The following is a 14,935-nucleotide window of genomic DNA, read 5'->3' as shown; positions in this document are numbered from 1 at the left end:
TGCCATCCTTCAGGTCAATCTAGTCTTTAGTAATTTAATGTCCCAGTGTAGCCATCAAATTGCTCTTATTTGATATTAGAGACATGGAATTCACCAACTGCTTCTGCATGCTGAGAATGAATTTAAATACATATTAACTACATCAACTTTGAACATCATAAATGTCTTTTTTTCCACCTGAAAAAGTGAACTCAGTCAGAAAGATGATTTATAAAATTAAGTTTGTAAAAACATGTTATTGTAAAATTTACCAACTTAAAAACCATAGCTCACATGATTTTCACAGGCTATAAAGATATTTCAGAATTGGCCAATGGAAAAATTTAAATATTAAGTGTAAAAATTGAATTTAGCTGGGCAGTGGTGGCACATACCTTTTAATCCCAGCACTTATAAGGCAGAGGCAGGTAGGTCTCTGAGTTCAAGGCCAGCCTGGTCCCCAGAGAGAGTTCCAGGGCCACACAAAGAAACCCTGTATTAAAAAGCTAATAAATAAACAAATCAATAAAATGCAAAATGAATTTAATAACAGGTTAGCATTGAATATTTTAGTAAGTCAGCAATGCGGTAAGCTGATATCTCATTTAACCCTCACTACAAGCATAGGGAGAGTCTTTACATCCTTTTTCTAAACCTTCAAAGGTCTTTTCCCCAAGGTCAAGGTCATGTTGCTGCTGAACCATAAAGTAAGCTGAGAACCCAGGAGTTCTAACCCCAGAGTCTTAATCATTTTCTTATAATTTGACTCAATATTTACAGAATGAAGTGCAGAGCTTTTATTTAGGCAGTTTTGGGGACTGAACATGCAGCCAACCGTTCTGCCACTGAGCTACAATTCCAACCCTGTAGCACTTCCTTTCTAACATCTCGGTTCAGACCAGGGAACATGAGCTCTAATCTTGCATCTTGAAGCATCTATTACGATTTCTCTAGAGCAGCCATTTTAATCTCATTTTCATTTAACCTATTGGGGTATAGATTCTGAACTAAAGTAAGTACATTGTAGGAAAATCTAACAAGCAAATAACCAAAACCAGAGAATCTAATATCGGCAATACTCCCTTAAAGGCCTTGATACTTCCAACCACTGTAAGTAAAACTGCTTCAGACGGAAGAATCTGCCTGTTCCCCAGCAAGAGAATTCATTCTGTGACACTCAAAAATACAATGCGCCGGGCGTTGGTGGCGCATGCCTTTAATCCTAGCACTCAGGAGCCAGAGACAGGCGGATCTCTGTGAGTTCGAAACCAGCCTGGTCTACCGAGCAAGTTCCAGGACAGCCTCCAAAACAGTACAAAGAAACCCTGTCTCGAAAAAACAAAAACAACAACAACAACAACAACAACAACAAAAAAACCCAAGCAAACAAACAAAAAAAGCAAGGCAACGCTGGAATTCACCATGGGGAAACAAGCGGGGATGCTGCTGCACGCCAAGGGCGTGGTCACAGAAGACAAGCCTGCCTCTGCCTCCCGAGTGTTGGGATTAAAGGTGTGTGCCACCAACGCCCAGCTAATGTGACGAAAGATTTTGTAAAGTGAGTATAATATTCCATCTGTGTGAAATCATACAAAATGCAGCATTAATAGAATGTGTATGAGGTTTCCAAAACGATCTTTCTGTGTGCTTGAATCTCAATCACTTTTAATAAATTCACACACTTAATTCCTAAACAATTGCTATTATTTTGCCTTTAAAGATACTTTTGAGGGAATAGCGAGGTGATTCAATGCTTAAAAATGCTTGCTTCTCTTCCAGGGGACCTGAATTCAGTTCCCAGCACTCCTCCAAAACAAAAACAGCTCACAATCTCCCATAGTTCTGGTTCTATGGGAGGTGGTATCTTCCTCCACTCTCTGCAAGCACCTGAGCTTGCACATGTGTGGGTGTACACACACACACACACACACACACACACACACACACACACGGGTGGGGGAAGGATAGGGAGTGAGCTGGGAGAGAAAGACAGAGACATAGAGAAACAGAGAATGTGTGAGGGAAACAAAATCACAACAAAAAACCTTTTGAATTCCACAGTTGCAGCTTCCCCCATCTATCAGTAGCATAAGAATTTATTTTAGGGTTGATGGGAAAGCTCAGTGGGCTAAGACACTTGCCACCAAGCTTGATGACCTGAGTTGGATCCCAGAGAAGAGAATCAATCCCAGTTGTGAAATAGAATATTTGTTTAACTATGTAAAGAAGAGTTGCATTTGCTTATGACGCAATTGTCTAACTGTGCTACTTTTGTTTATACTGCATTTGTTTAATAATGTAAAGTTATGCTGCTGTTTTGCCTTGCCTGCCTAAGGCCCCTGATTGGTCTAATAAAAAGTTGAATGGCCAATAGCTAGGCAGAGGAGGGATAGGTGGGGCTGGTGGGCAGAGAGAACAGGGAACAAGGGAGAAAAAACGGGAGATCAGGGGTCAGTCATCCAGGCAGCAGCCAGTCTGCCAGGCAGCAAGGAAGCAGGAAAGTAGGACATACAGAACAAAAGGTTAAAAAGCCCTGTGGCAAAACATAGATAAAGAGAAGCAGGTTAAAATAAGTTATAAGAGCTAGTGGGAAAAGTCTAAACTAAAACCAAGCATTCATAACTAGTAAGTCTCTGTGTCATGATTCAGGGGCTGGTGGCCCAAGGAAACCAGCTACAAAACGCCACAAGTTGTCCTCTGAATTTCACACACGCGTGCACATATGCATAACAAACATACAAATGTAATAAATTTTTTAAAAGTTATTTTAAACCTACAAAAGACCATAGTTAATTTAAAAACAATTCAATGGAACATTCCTAGGAGGCCTGCTCTTTTTCGAGGGGAATTGGAGGGGAGTGGATCTTGAGGAAAGGGGAAGTGTGTGTGTTTGGGGAGGGACGTGGGAGGAGAGGAGGGAAGGCAAACTTCAGTTGCGATATAATAAATGAGAGAAGATGGATGGATGGACGGACAGACGGATGGACGGATAAAAATCCAACAACTTGATCTAAATACTTCTGCTTTGTCATATTCAACAGATTTTAATAAGATAATTTTACTGTGAACAAACAAACATACAAAAAACAGCTTTTACCCAACCTTTTGCAAAGCTGATTAACGATCAGAACTTTGAAGACGGAAACATTACAATGTTGCATGTCCAGAGCCAAAGGATCTTAGGCAACCTTCAGCTAGCTCCCTGGTAGCCATTTGTTACCACTTCTGTAAATGGCCTGATACCTTTCCGCCTATCAGGTAAAACCTCTGCAACACCGAAACAGAACACTAGCTTCAAGCAACTAGTATTTTTCATAGTGTAACTTTTCCAGAAAGCTAAGCATGCATCTGAGGTCTTGTCTCTTTGGGGTTACTACTGCTATGATAAAGCACTTGCAGATGAAAAGCAACTTGCAGAGGACGGGGCTTATTTTGCTTATACTTTTATATAACAGTTCATCACTGAAGGAAGTCAGGACAAGCAGGGCAGGAACCCAGAGGCAGGAGCTGACACAGAGGCCATGGAGGATACTGCTTATTGGCCTGCATAGCCTACGTTCTTACAGAATCCAGGACTACCAGGCCAGGGGTGTCCCAACTCAAAATGGGCTGGGCCCTCCCCCTTCAGTCACTAATTAAGAAAATGCCATATAGGCGTGCCTGCCTACAATCCGATCTGACAGAGGCATTTTCTCAACTGAGGTGCCCCTTCCGGCGGAACATGGAATTTGAGATAACTTGAATCTGTGTTTCTGGCCCATGGTCACGGCTCTAAAATGATCTCTCACTCCTTTTTAGGTAAGAGCTGATCGCGTCAGCAGGTACGGTGCTCAACTTGGAGCCCCAAGAATGATCTTTCCAGATCAGAGCCAGGAACCAATTCCACGGTGAGTGTGAGGGGTCTCTTTGGGAGTCCCGCCTCCTTGGTTTGGCTGAGGGTCTGTTTGTGCTGAGCTGGCTGATTAGGGACCTACTGGGTGAGGACAACTTTTAAAGCCTTTAAGATATCCATTTGTCTGTTGGTTTGTTGGCTTTGAATGCACTTTTTGGTTCCCGACCACTTGGCGTGTTAATTTGATTTAAGTGTTTCTGTTTTCCTGTTGGGGCTGTGACAGACACTCTGATCAAAAGCAGCTTGGGGAGGGAAGGGGTTTTGGCTTACACGGTCAGCTCGCGGTCCACCACTGAAGGCAGTCAGGGCAGGACCAGAAGCGGAAACTCCAAGCAGAAGCCATGGAGGAAGGCTGCTTACAGCTCCCAGTCAGCTAGCTTTTGGGTACAGCCCAGAGCCATTTGCCCCAGGAATGGTGCCTGCCTATAGTGAGTGAGCTGAACCCTCCTCCACCAACGAGGAACCAAGACGACCCCTCACAGCGTGCCAACAGGCTGCCCTGATACTCAATGACAGGCTGTGTCAAATGGAAGTTAATTTTAACTAGGACAGGGAGGGGAGAAATACCTGGGGGGAAAAAAAACGATTTTTTTAAACTACAGCTGATTTTACATTTGGTGTGTTATTTCAAATTGCAAATACTAAAAAAAAAAAAGAGGGGGGAATCTAAAAGTAATTCTGGTTTTATGCATCCTAGGGGATATTTACTGTCTGTAAACTGTTTCACTATGTGCACTTAACTATTAATTCTAGGAAACGGAATTCTTTAAAATCATAATCAGGCAGTCTTAATTAGAATTTAAGAACATTTAAAAAGAACTAATAAGATCAGTAATCTATAAAATTTAACAGGAGTGTAAAAAAATAAGTTAAAATGGGATGCTAGAAATAAATAGAGGCCTGGGGAGATGGCTCAGCAGCTAAGAGCACTGGCTGCTCTTCCATAGAACCTGGGTTTGGTTCCCAGAACCCACAGGGCAACAATCTTTAGCTCAGTCCCCAGGTATCTGGTGCCCTCTTCTGGCCTCAATAGGCACTGCATGCACGTGGTGTGCAGACTTTACACAGGCATACAAAACAACCATACACATTTTAAAAAAAAACAGAAATCAAAAAGCAATATTTAGATGTTGTGTCTGAGTTAAAGTTAAAGTCTGAGGACAGCCCTACACTGTAACCCATCTTTCTCTGAATTTGCCTCTTGGCTCTTTAACAAAGGAAAGATTATTACAGCTTGTTTTAAAATAAAGTTGGAGAGAAAAGAGATTCCTTGCTATATTAAAAGCTCCCATTTATGAAGACCACTTTCCCTTGGCATGCCCATACTCATATTTATATGTCTTATTTTCTTTTTGGAGCCTTTCTTTCTCTTAACCCTTGTGTGTGGGCCTTTATTAAAGTATCTTTTTTACCAGCTAGGTCTATTTCAGCATGGAGGCTAACTCCTCAGGCTGCTTAGATGACAAGGTGGAACCATGTCTCTGTCCCCTCACCATGAGCATTCCTAGGGGTTCTTCCCAGAGTCCACCCTGCAGCCTTACTGGTGAGTTTGTCTGTCCCGTGTCTGGTCTGTCTGCTGAGCATGGCTTGTTTATTACATTTGTGCTTCCTTTGCTTCTGTTTTTCTGGCCAGAAGATCCACCTAGTGTTTGTGAATAACACAAAAGGTGGAAATCTCAGACTTATCCATCCCCCACTCCTGCAGCAGCCAGGACAATACATGCCCATTCCAGGGGACATCATCCTAACGCTGGTCCCCCATTATATACTAAGCCACTCCCCAGCCTCCAAGAGGTCAGCCTAGACTAAAAGGGACAGATTCTGAGAAAGGGCTGTGTGGGGCAGGCCTATGCTGCCACTCCAGGGTAAGGGACAAGTCACCACTGCCTGGTTCAGGAAGGGAACCCATATCCTAGCCTGTCATTGGGCAGGCAGATGATTCCTGAACCAAGAATCTATTTCTTTTCTTTCTTTCCTTTCCTTTTCTCTTGTTCTTGAGACAGAGTTTTACCTAATAGTCCTAGCTGGCCTAGAACTCAGCATGAAGACTGGAGACCAGGCTGGTCTTGAATCAGATCTACATGCCCCTCCCACACACACAAAGTATGGGGAATACAATGTAGCCCCACTATAAATTAAAGCATTGATAAAGTCACAGCTCTTAACAATGCCAGAAGACACTGGTCTCAAGTCTATAGGACAAACATCGCCTTTCAATCTTGCTGCTACAAAGCCTTGCTACATCTTAAGGAGATAAAGATGTGAAGTGTCTTTCCCCCCACCTGGGTACACCTGGATTTCATGTAACTCTATCATGTGAGTCTCTGATCGTTTTTTTCATGTGTGTGGTTTTTTTTCCTTATTGGGGAGTGGGTCCAAAGAAGAACTATGCAATAAAACCTGTGGACACTGCCATTTTTTTCATTCATTTTTTGTATGCTAAAATACTTTTAGTATGATAATTAAAATGTCCACATGTAAATTTAAGTATTTTGATGACATAGAGTTTTCAATAGAGGAGTCTAAAATGGCTGAGAGGCACTTGAGAAAGTGCTCAACATCCTTAGCCATCCGGGAAATGCAAATCAAAACAATTCTGAGATACCATCTCACTCCTGTCAGAATGGCTAAAATCAAAAACACCAATGACAATTTATGCTGGAGAGGATGTGGTGAAAGGGGAACACTCCTCCATTGCTGGTGGGAGTGCCAACTGGTTCAGCCACTTTGGAAATCAGTATGGCGATTCCTCAGAAAAATGGGAATAAACCTACCACAAGACCCAGCAATTCCACTCTTAGGCATATATCCAAAAGATGCCCATTCATACAACAAAGATGTCTGTTCCACTATGTTCATAGCAGCATTATTTGTAATAGCCAGAACTTGGAAGCAACCTAGATGTCCCTCAACCGAAGAGTGGATAGAGAAAATGTGGTACATTTACACAATGGAGTACTATTCAGCAGAAAAAAACAATGGAATCATGAGATTGGCAGGCAAATGGATGACACTAGAAGAAACCATCCTGAGTGAGGTAACCCAGTCACAAAAAGAGAAACATGGCACGTACTCTCTCATATATGGATTTTAGACATAGATCTGGGGAGTGCCAGCCTACAATCCTATGGCAAGAGAGTCTGGGAAACAGAAACTTCATTTAGTGGCTGATCGAAGAAGAGGCAGACTCCTTCGGTTAAGTACTGAGCTGAACTCAAGAAAGCCAGTAACAGACAGGGAGGACTGATGACCAAAGGGATTAAGACTGGGCTGGTTTAACCCCCAGAAACAGCTGACCAGACAAAGGTTAACTCTTGAATCCCAGGCATCAGCCTGGGAATCCAGCATGGGACTGATCAAGACCCCCTGAATCTGGGTGTCAGTGAGGAGGCCTAGGTAATCTATTGAGCCTTGGGCAGCAGATCAGTACCCATCCCAAGTATACACACGGACTTTGGACTCCCATAGAACAATGTGAGGTGCACTCTCACCCTGAACTCTTGGGGAAGGGTCTAGGCCCTGCCCTATATGAAATGACAGACTATGGACACCCCCATGGAGGGCCTCACCCTCCCTGGGGGAATGAGGGGATAACGGGGATGGGGGGATTGGGGGGAGGGCACGGGAGGAGGGGAGGGAAAGGGAGAGGGACCTGGAACTGACTTGTGAAGCAACCTTGTTTCTTATCTAAATTTAAACTGGAAAATAAAAAAAGAATTAAAAATAAATAAATAAATAAAAAGGCCTGAAAGATGTATACTGCTTTAGAAATCTGAATACTCTGAATTTCTTAAAAACTATTGAAAATAAAAAACAAAAACACCTTTGGGTCCATAAGTTGTTTCTTAAACCGTCAAAATACTATTTGTTTATATAAATAGCATTCACTGGGATCGTAAGACAAAAGTTTCATTGAGCTATAAAATTTAATGTCATACAGACTTTGGTAAGGATTTCCTTCCAAAACAGATTCTAAAGAAAAAGAACTAATTACATTTAAGCAACAATGGAATTTCTCCCCAGAAAATATTCTTAGAAGCCAGGCATGGTGGCACATGGCCTTTATCCCAACACTCAGGAGGCAGAGGCTGGTGGGGAATCTCTGATTTTGAGGTCAGCCTGGTCTACATATTGAGTTTTAGGTCAGCCAGGACTACACAGAGAAACCCTGTCTCCGAAACCAAACCAAACCAAACCAAACCAAACCAAACCAAACCAAACAAACAAACAGAAAAAAAAACAAAAACAAAAAAAACTATATGATCTTTGATATCTTTCAATATCTACTTTTCTGTAGAATTATGCATATCTGTGTATTGTCGGCACGTTCTCAGATTTCCACACCCTTTACATGGTTAACAACTGGCAAACCTGAATCTGTACTACCAAGCCATGACCACTCATATTTGGCTCCAAAATAAACTATTTTTGAGGGAAAGGGGTTTTTGTGTGTTGATAAGACCACAAAATGGTAATTTTGCTGCTTTTTAGTTGAGTCAGACTTACACACCAAAATCTGCCTGTAGACAAATGAATGAAACATTTAGAGCAACAAGAACCAACCCCGTCACTCTCTTTCAACACTCTGCCAACTGGTAGCCACTCAGCGGTAGAGCTACTTCCTCAAGTACGCACACAGCACGGCACAGTCTGCGACACATGAGCAGCGCCTCGTGTACATAACATGCATCCATGATGTGTGCACACACACCTGCTTTGTGCGTCTCATCTCTAGGAATTCTAAAGCTCCCTGGAGCGGACGGAGGAGCCTGCAGAGCCCTTCTTACCTGGTAAATGTCAGAAAGGCTGCTGCTTCCAGAGTCGCTGGTGATGCTACATCCTGAGTGGCTGGAGGAGACGTGCGTCACCTGAGGGTGGAGGCTGTCGGCGAGGTGCAGCTTTGTGAAATCTGCAGGGAGCTACAGGAGCAGAAGAAGGATGGGCTTAGAAGCTGAAATAAAAACTTCACCAAGACACTTAAAACTATGACACCGTACCCGACTACACTGCGCTGGGCCACAACTATTACTAGGCAAGATCCTTCCATTCAATAGTATTCAGTATGGCCCTATCAACCCAAACCATAACATGCTGAAGTTCACAATGAACCTTAATAGTACTAAACTAGATGTCTAAATAAGTGATCGGCACATAGATGAACATTTAATTTGGTAAAATACAATTTTCAAGTAACAAATAAATGAACAAATTACTCTAGTTCTATTTGTTGGCAATTGCCAACCAATGCAAATTTGTGACAACAATTTACATAGATAGCTAAAGAAACAGACTTCTGATTCATCCATGCTCAAATAATATTTAAAACCTGCTTTGTTTTGTTTTTTCTTCTTTATAGCAAGCATCCTGGAAGCACTGAATCATATTGCCACTTACTAGGTTAGATTAAAACATCTTCTAAGAACTTGAACGAGTTCACAGACAACATTCACTTGTCTACACACATACGAGCTCTCTACCCTCCCCGCTCTCCACTCCATGTCTACACACTAGACTTGTATACAATGTACCAACAGCACTGACTAGTAATGCATTAGAAAACATACTAGTTGGTATGGTAAACACCCATAATCGTCTTTCTTTGCTGCTGTATACTGGTCCTATTTAGCTAGTAAAATCTAGTAAGGGCTTGCTTTAGAGACCTTCCCGTCATGTCTTATACGCTCGTTCCCTCTCCAGAAATGCAATGGTACCACACAGCACAGAATAAGCCTTCCAAGGGAGATGCCTGGGATTCAGTCAATAAGCTTCGATGCCTTAAGCACAATGGATTTGTATTCCACATTCATTCAGAGCTGCCTAGATGCCAACAATCTCTACCCTACATATGTATGTTTAACAGTAGTTACAACTCTGTTACTAAATGCTACTGCCAAAGTATATAAGACTTAAACATGATTTTATTGTACAGCATGAAATTAGATAACAGAAAAATAAAAGCTCCCATGTTCACAATAGCAGAGAAGTAGTGAATGAAAGTGTTGCAAGCATTCCTATCTCACAAGAGTGATCACTGAATTTGTGAAATATGTATAACATAGTTCTCTATAGGTACTAGTCAGGTATACAGGCATGCCTACATTCAGAATCTATGCTTGTAACTATCAAATAAGTAACTGAAATTTAATTTCACTTACACACGAAAGTCAGACTGACATATGCCACATAAAACTTTTAAAATTAACCATGTCAAATGAAGTTACAACTACCTAGTGAATCTTTCCACACTAGATGATTATCTATTCAAAGCTCACAGGAATCTTCTCTTCAAGATCTACTCCCTGGACACCCTTCCTGCCCATCTTGAGTTTGCGGAGAGGGCTGGGTGTGGCCAGAGCAGACTCTGCTCTGCTCGGGAGAGACCCAGGCAGCTTTCACATGTTATTGGTGCCTGCTCACCACCTAGTACCACAGCTACATGGTTCCCTAGGCCCAGAACAACAATCTGTGAACTAAAAGAGAAACAGTTCTGCTCTTAACAATTCAGTTCTATCTAACAAGTGTTCACTGCTTCTCTAGGACAGCTGCTCAGCCAGGAGCAGGGACTACAAAGTCCAAAATGCAACCTCTGCCATCCCAGAAGTCATGTAGGCAAGTGCTGATGTGCAGCAGAAAAGGGAATTAAACCTCTTTTTACAAGCCCGAGTTCAAACTCGAGCCTGTGCTATGTTAGGCAAGCTCTCCCCTCCACTAGTGACCCATGCCCCAAGTCCCCACACTAACTTTAACTCCTTCCCCACAATCTGGGTTCCATGGGTAAGAGCACAAAATAATGATGTACTAAAGTTAGAGGAAACAGTAATTAAATATTTCCTAAAATTAGAAACAGAAATGCCCTGTGTAGGAAAGTTAAAAACCACAGTTTTAAATGTTATTGAATATGGGTATGGATCACGGTCACAGAAAAGCAAAGGCTGAAAAGGTGTCCCTGTGAGGGACTGTGGGATGTGTATCAGTTGGTCCTACCAGGCCTGATGGAAAAGCAGCCAGAGGCTGCCAGGATAATGAGAGCTCTTAAGCCTCAAACAAAACTACAGAATGTGGGTGTTGGCTGACAGGTACAAGCACCATGCTCCAACCAGGTTTCCCAACAACAGAGAACCCTGGGGAGGCTCTCTGGGAGTCTAAATTAACATCTTCTCACAGGCACATTCTGCCAGTAACAGTCAGGGTTCTGCTCTGCTCCCAGCCTGGCCCAGTGCTCACTTACACTGTTGGTGCATTAGAATGGTGATAGACACTGCTGTAAGTTTGAAGTTATGTTAAAAAATAATAAATAAGGAAGTTTTATGAACCTGAGACCGTATCCAATAATTATCTAACTAGGACAAATAAATAAAGGAAAACAAGCCAATTTTAAATACTCTGATCTTTAAAATTTTAATTTGACTATTTGTTTATACATATGAGTGTGTCTGTGCCCGTACTGTGGAGGCCAGAGGGCAGTCTGTATCAGTTGGCTCTCCTCTTCAACCATGTAGTTCCCAGGGATCAAACTTAGGCTGTCAGCTTGGAATCAAGCACCGTTACCCACTGAGATGTCCCCCTAGCCCAGCATTTCAACAACAACAACACAAAAAAAAGCAAAACAAAAACCCTTACTAAAAATTCATTAGTAAAACAAAAGTCAAAGGAATCTATCATATACTACAGCAATATATATATGAAGATAATACTGTTCAATGTTCATGGATCCAGAGTCCTACAGTTCTAAAATTATATTTGTGGTAGAACACAAAATTTTTTTTAGACTGGTGTCTTTTGGGCTTTTTGTTTTTATTGTTGTTGGGTTTTTTGTTTTGTTTTGTTTTGTTTTGGTTGGTTGTTTGAGACAGTGTTTCTATGTGTAACAGCCCTGGTTATTCTGGAACCCGCTCTGTAAATGAGGCTGGAATGGAGCTCACCAAGATCCACCTGACTTTCTGTTTTATTGAGACAGGGTCTTACTATGTAGTTCCAGTTATCCTGGAACTCGATATGCAAAGCAAGCTGGTCTTGAACTCACAGTCTCATCATACTAGACCTGCACTCCCCGTGTACAACAGATTTCTGTAGGGCTTTACTGTTGTCCTCACTGCGTGGTTGGTTGATTGTTGTTTTCTTTCTGACAGGGTCTTGCTAGAAAGCCCTGGCTGGCCTGAACTCATCTTCCTACCTCTGCCTCCGGCATTCTGGGATGCACCACCACACCCCACTTAGAAAACAGTTTTTATAAGACATCGTTAGATGAATGTCTGGACTATAGTTTAACCACAAGCACTGCTAAATAAAGAAGAATGTATACCAGGGGCTGGGGGAAAGGTGCAGTGCTTAAGAGCACTTCCTGCCTTTCTAGGGGGCCTGGGTTTGAGTTCCATCACCCACATGGTGGTTTACAACCCCTGTATCTCTAGTTTTAATTGATTTGATGCCCTTTTCTGGCCTCCACAGGCATGAGACAGACAGACATACAGGGAAAACACTCATATATATTTAAAAAAATATTTAAAGAATATTTAAACCAGAAATAAATTACATATATTTAAATCATAGACATAAATGTCAATTAAATATACATAAACCTAAAACAAATCATAGGTACAAGAAACTTAGGCACTCCCTGTGTAATAATGTCTTTCATTTATCGAGAACGAACAGGGACACTGCCACGGCTAGTTTTAAAAGGGGACTTTATCTTATGTGTGAGTAGGTACACTTGATCACTGATTTGCTAATTTAATAGATGACATTTGTAAGATTGCTAGTTAATAGCCTCTACTCAGAAAACAAGCAGGGATGTCCTGGTCTTGAAACATCACTAGGACACTGTAGAACTGGTAGCGCTCCTAAGGCTGGCAAGAGTGAAGGAGACTAAAAGGCTGCCTTCCTTCCATTTCCTCCGTGAAGAAACGCTGGTTGGTGATTAAAGCTGAGCAATATGGCCTCAGACTCTCAATTCAGCTAGGAAGTGTTTTGTGGGATTCTATTACCAGATACCAGCTTCATTCTTCACAATGCAAAAATACATTTCCATCAACTGAATTTTATTTAGCCAGTCTTTTTCTGAACTAACCTTGCAACACAGTGCACAAGACTTGGAGACAGCTGGGATCTATCCAGCCTTCCCAAGCAGCTAACCCCGGGTAATACGATCTCAGGTGAACCAATTGTCAGTGACTAAAACTAACTTCATATCGAGTAGATGATTGAGAGTTTACAAATGTGTCTGTTCTCCCCATCAACACTGGAGTTTTGTGAACACTCTTTAGCTCATCTGTTTAACTCCAGAGGGAGAACTGCCAGAACACTAGAATCGTCTGTGAAGTATGAGTGTGTGTTTCATATTCTCATGCATCCATCACTTTTTTGCTGTTTGGATTTCTGAGATAGAGGCTAACAGTACAACTCAGGCTGATATCAAATCTAAGATCCCACCACCTCGGCTTCCTGAATGTTGGGAATACGGGTGAACACTACCACTCCCAGATCTTTCTTCACTGTTTGGAGGCCTGTGTTATGAGGAGGAGATAAATGAAGGCGTGGATATCACCAAGATGTGTCTCCTGCATAAGGCACATCTCAACATCACAGTACCGATGGTACAATCTAAGTCTAGATACCAGTGGGTGATACACAGTAATTAGAAAGTACTTAGCTACAGACAAATACTTCCAATATGATCTCAGTGTTAAAAAGCAATTCTAGTCCTGTTGGCATAGACCTGCAATCTCAACTACTCTGGAGGCTGAGGCTGAGATCACAAATTCACAGCCTGAGTACAAGGCCAACCTAAGCAATTCAGTGACACCCCGCCCCCCATTTAAAAGGCTAAAGAGAGAGCTGGATGCAGCTCAGCAGTAGAGCATTTGCCTGGCTTAAGTTAACCCTGGTACCACCAAAACCACAATAAACTCAAAGCCACCCCCTCACTATGTGCATACAAGTTTAAACATCAGTCTGTAACATTACCAATTTTTATTTTTTATATAACATCCTGAATGAAAACATCATTGTTAATATTCCACAAAGAAAACAGTTTCATACAATATAAGATTACCTTTTCATTTTCCCTTGTTTTTTTTGGGGGGGGGGATACTGGTGCTGGGGATTGAATCCAGAACCTCAAACATGCTAGGAAAGTGCTTAATCACATACCTCCAGGCCCACAATTTAATTTCTTTTGCTCACTCACATACAGAACGGGAAGACATGAACATTTTCTACATGCATTTTGAGGCATGTAATTTTTCTTCTAAACTCTTCTAAAAATTACAAACACTGTAATTTTTCTTCAAAAGAAACCTGCCAAACACTAACAATTTACAGGACTCTCTAAGCTCCTACCAAGTATAAAACACATAAGCCTAACATTGGACCCAATGAATTAGTCTGGTGACCATGGACAAGTTAGCTCATTTCTGTGCACTTATTTCTTTTGTGAAATGAATGGCATATAAGGAAATCATCACTACTTCCTTTTCTGCTGATCTGCTCATTATTTTTCTACTAGAACACCTTAGGCACAGCCATAGATAACTCTATTAGTCTACTAGCTCGCATCCTACATGGCTCCCGAAAGTCTACGTAAGTCTCAGTAGATCATGTTTGTGTAGAGGAGCTCACTGCTTTCTTTCAAATGATGAGCATCTTAGTTTGTGCTTTAGGTGTATAGTCCTACTATGTTTGTTTCTAAATGTCTACATCTACCCAGATGTACACTATTGAAACACAAATCCTTATTTCTGCCACATCGATGCTGCCTCCAGGATGGAGGGACTAGAACACCTTGGGAGGTTGAAGAGGGCCTGTACTCTATCTCAAGAGTTCTTCGCTGTTTTCCTATTGCTTTAGAAGCAGCTGTCACAGAGACTCTTTATATAAGGATATGGCTTATGTTCGTAAGCATTCCATGTGGCATTCTGTTTAACTACGAACCGTTACCTGCTGGAATTAGTTGTTGAAATGTGGTACAGGTTGAGTATCCCCAATCTGAGAATCAGAAATTGGGCATTCCTGGCACCACAAGAAGAAAATGCCACATCTGACCTCATGTGATGTCTAAATCAA

General features: G+C 41.8%; 1 protein-coding gene across 9 annotated transcripts in view; it reads right to left on the bottom strand.

The window, feature by feature from the left end:
- Rapgef2 (Rap guanine nucleotide exchange factor 2) overlaps positions 1 to 14,935 on the bottom strand; it is a 214,656-nt gene that overhangs the window by 48,089 nt on the left and 151,632 nt on the right. For all 9 annotated transcript variants that reach the window (XM_013117786.3, XM_013117785.3, XM_013117784.3 and 6 more), the window contains one exon: positions 8,659 to 8,790. In XM_013117786.3, coding sequence (XP_012973240.1) covers positions 8,659 to 8,790 — 132 coding nt within the window. The remainder of the gene's footprint in view (positions 1 to 8,658; positions 8,791 to 14,935) is intronic.

The sequence above is a fragment of the Mesocricetus auratus genome, unplaced genomic scaffold (genome assembly GCF_017639785.1).
Source record: "Mesocricetus auratus isolate SY011 unplaced genomic scaffold, BCM_Maur_2.0 Super-Scaffold_100009, whole genome shotgun sequence".
Lineage (NCBI taxonomy): Eukaryota > Metazoa > Chordata > Mammalia > Rodentia > Cricetidae > Mesocricetus > Mesocricetus auratus.
Note: the sequence above shows the minus strand (reverse complement) of the source record. Positions and strands in the feature narration are given on the sequence as shown.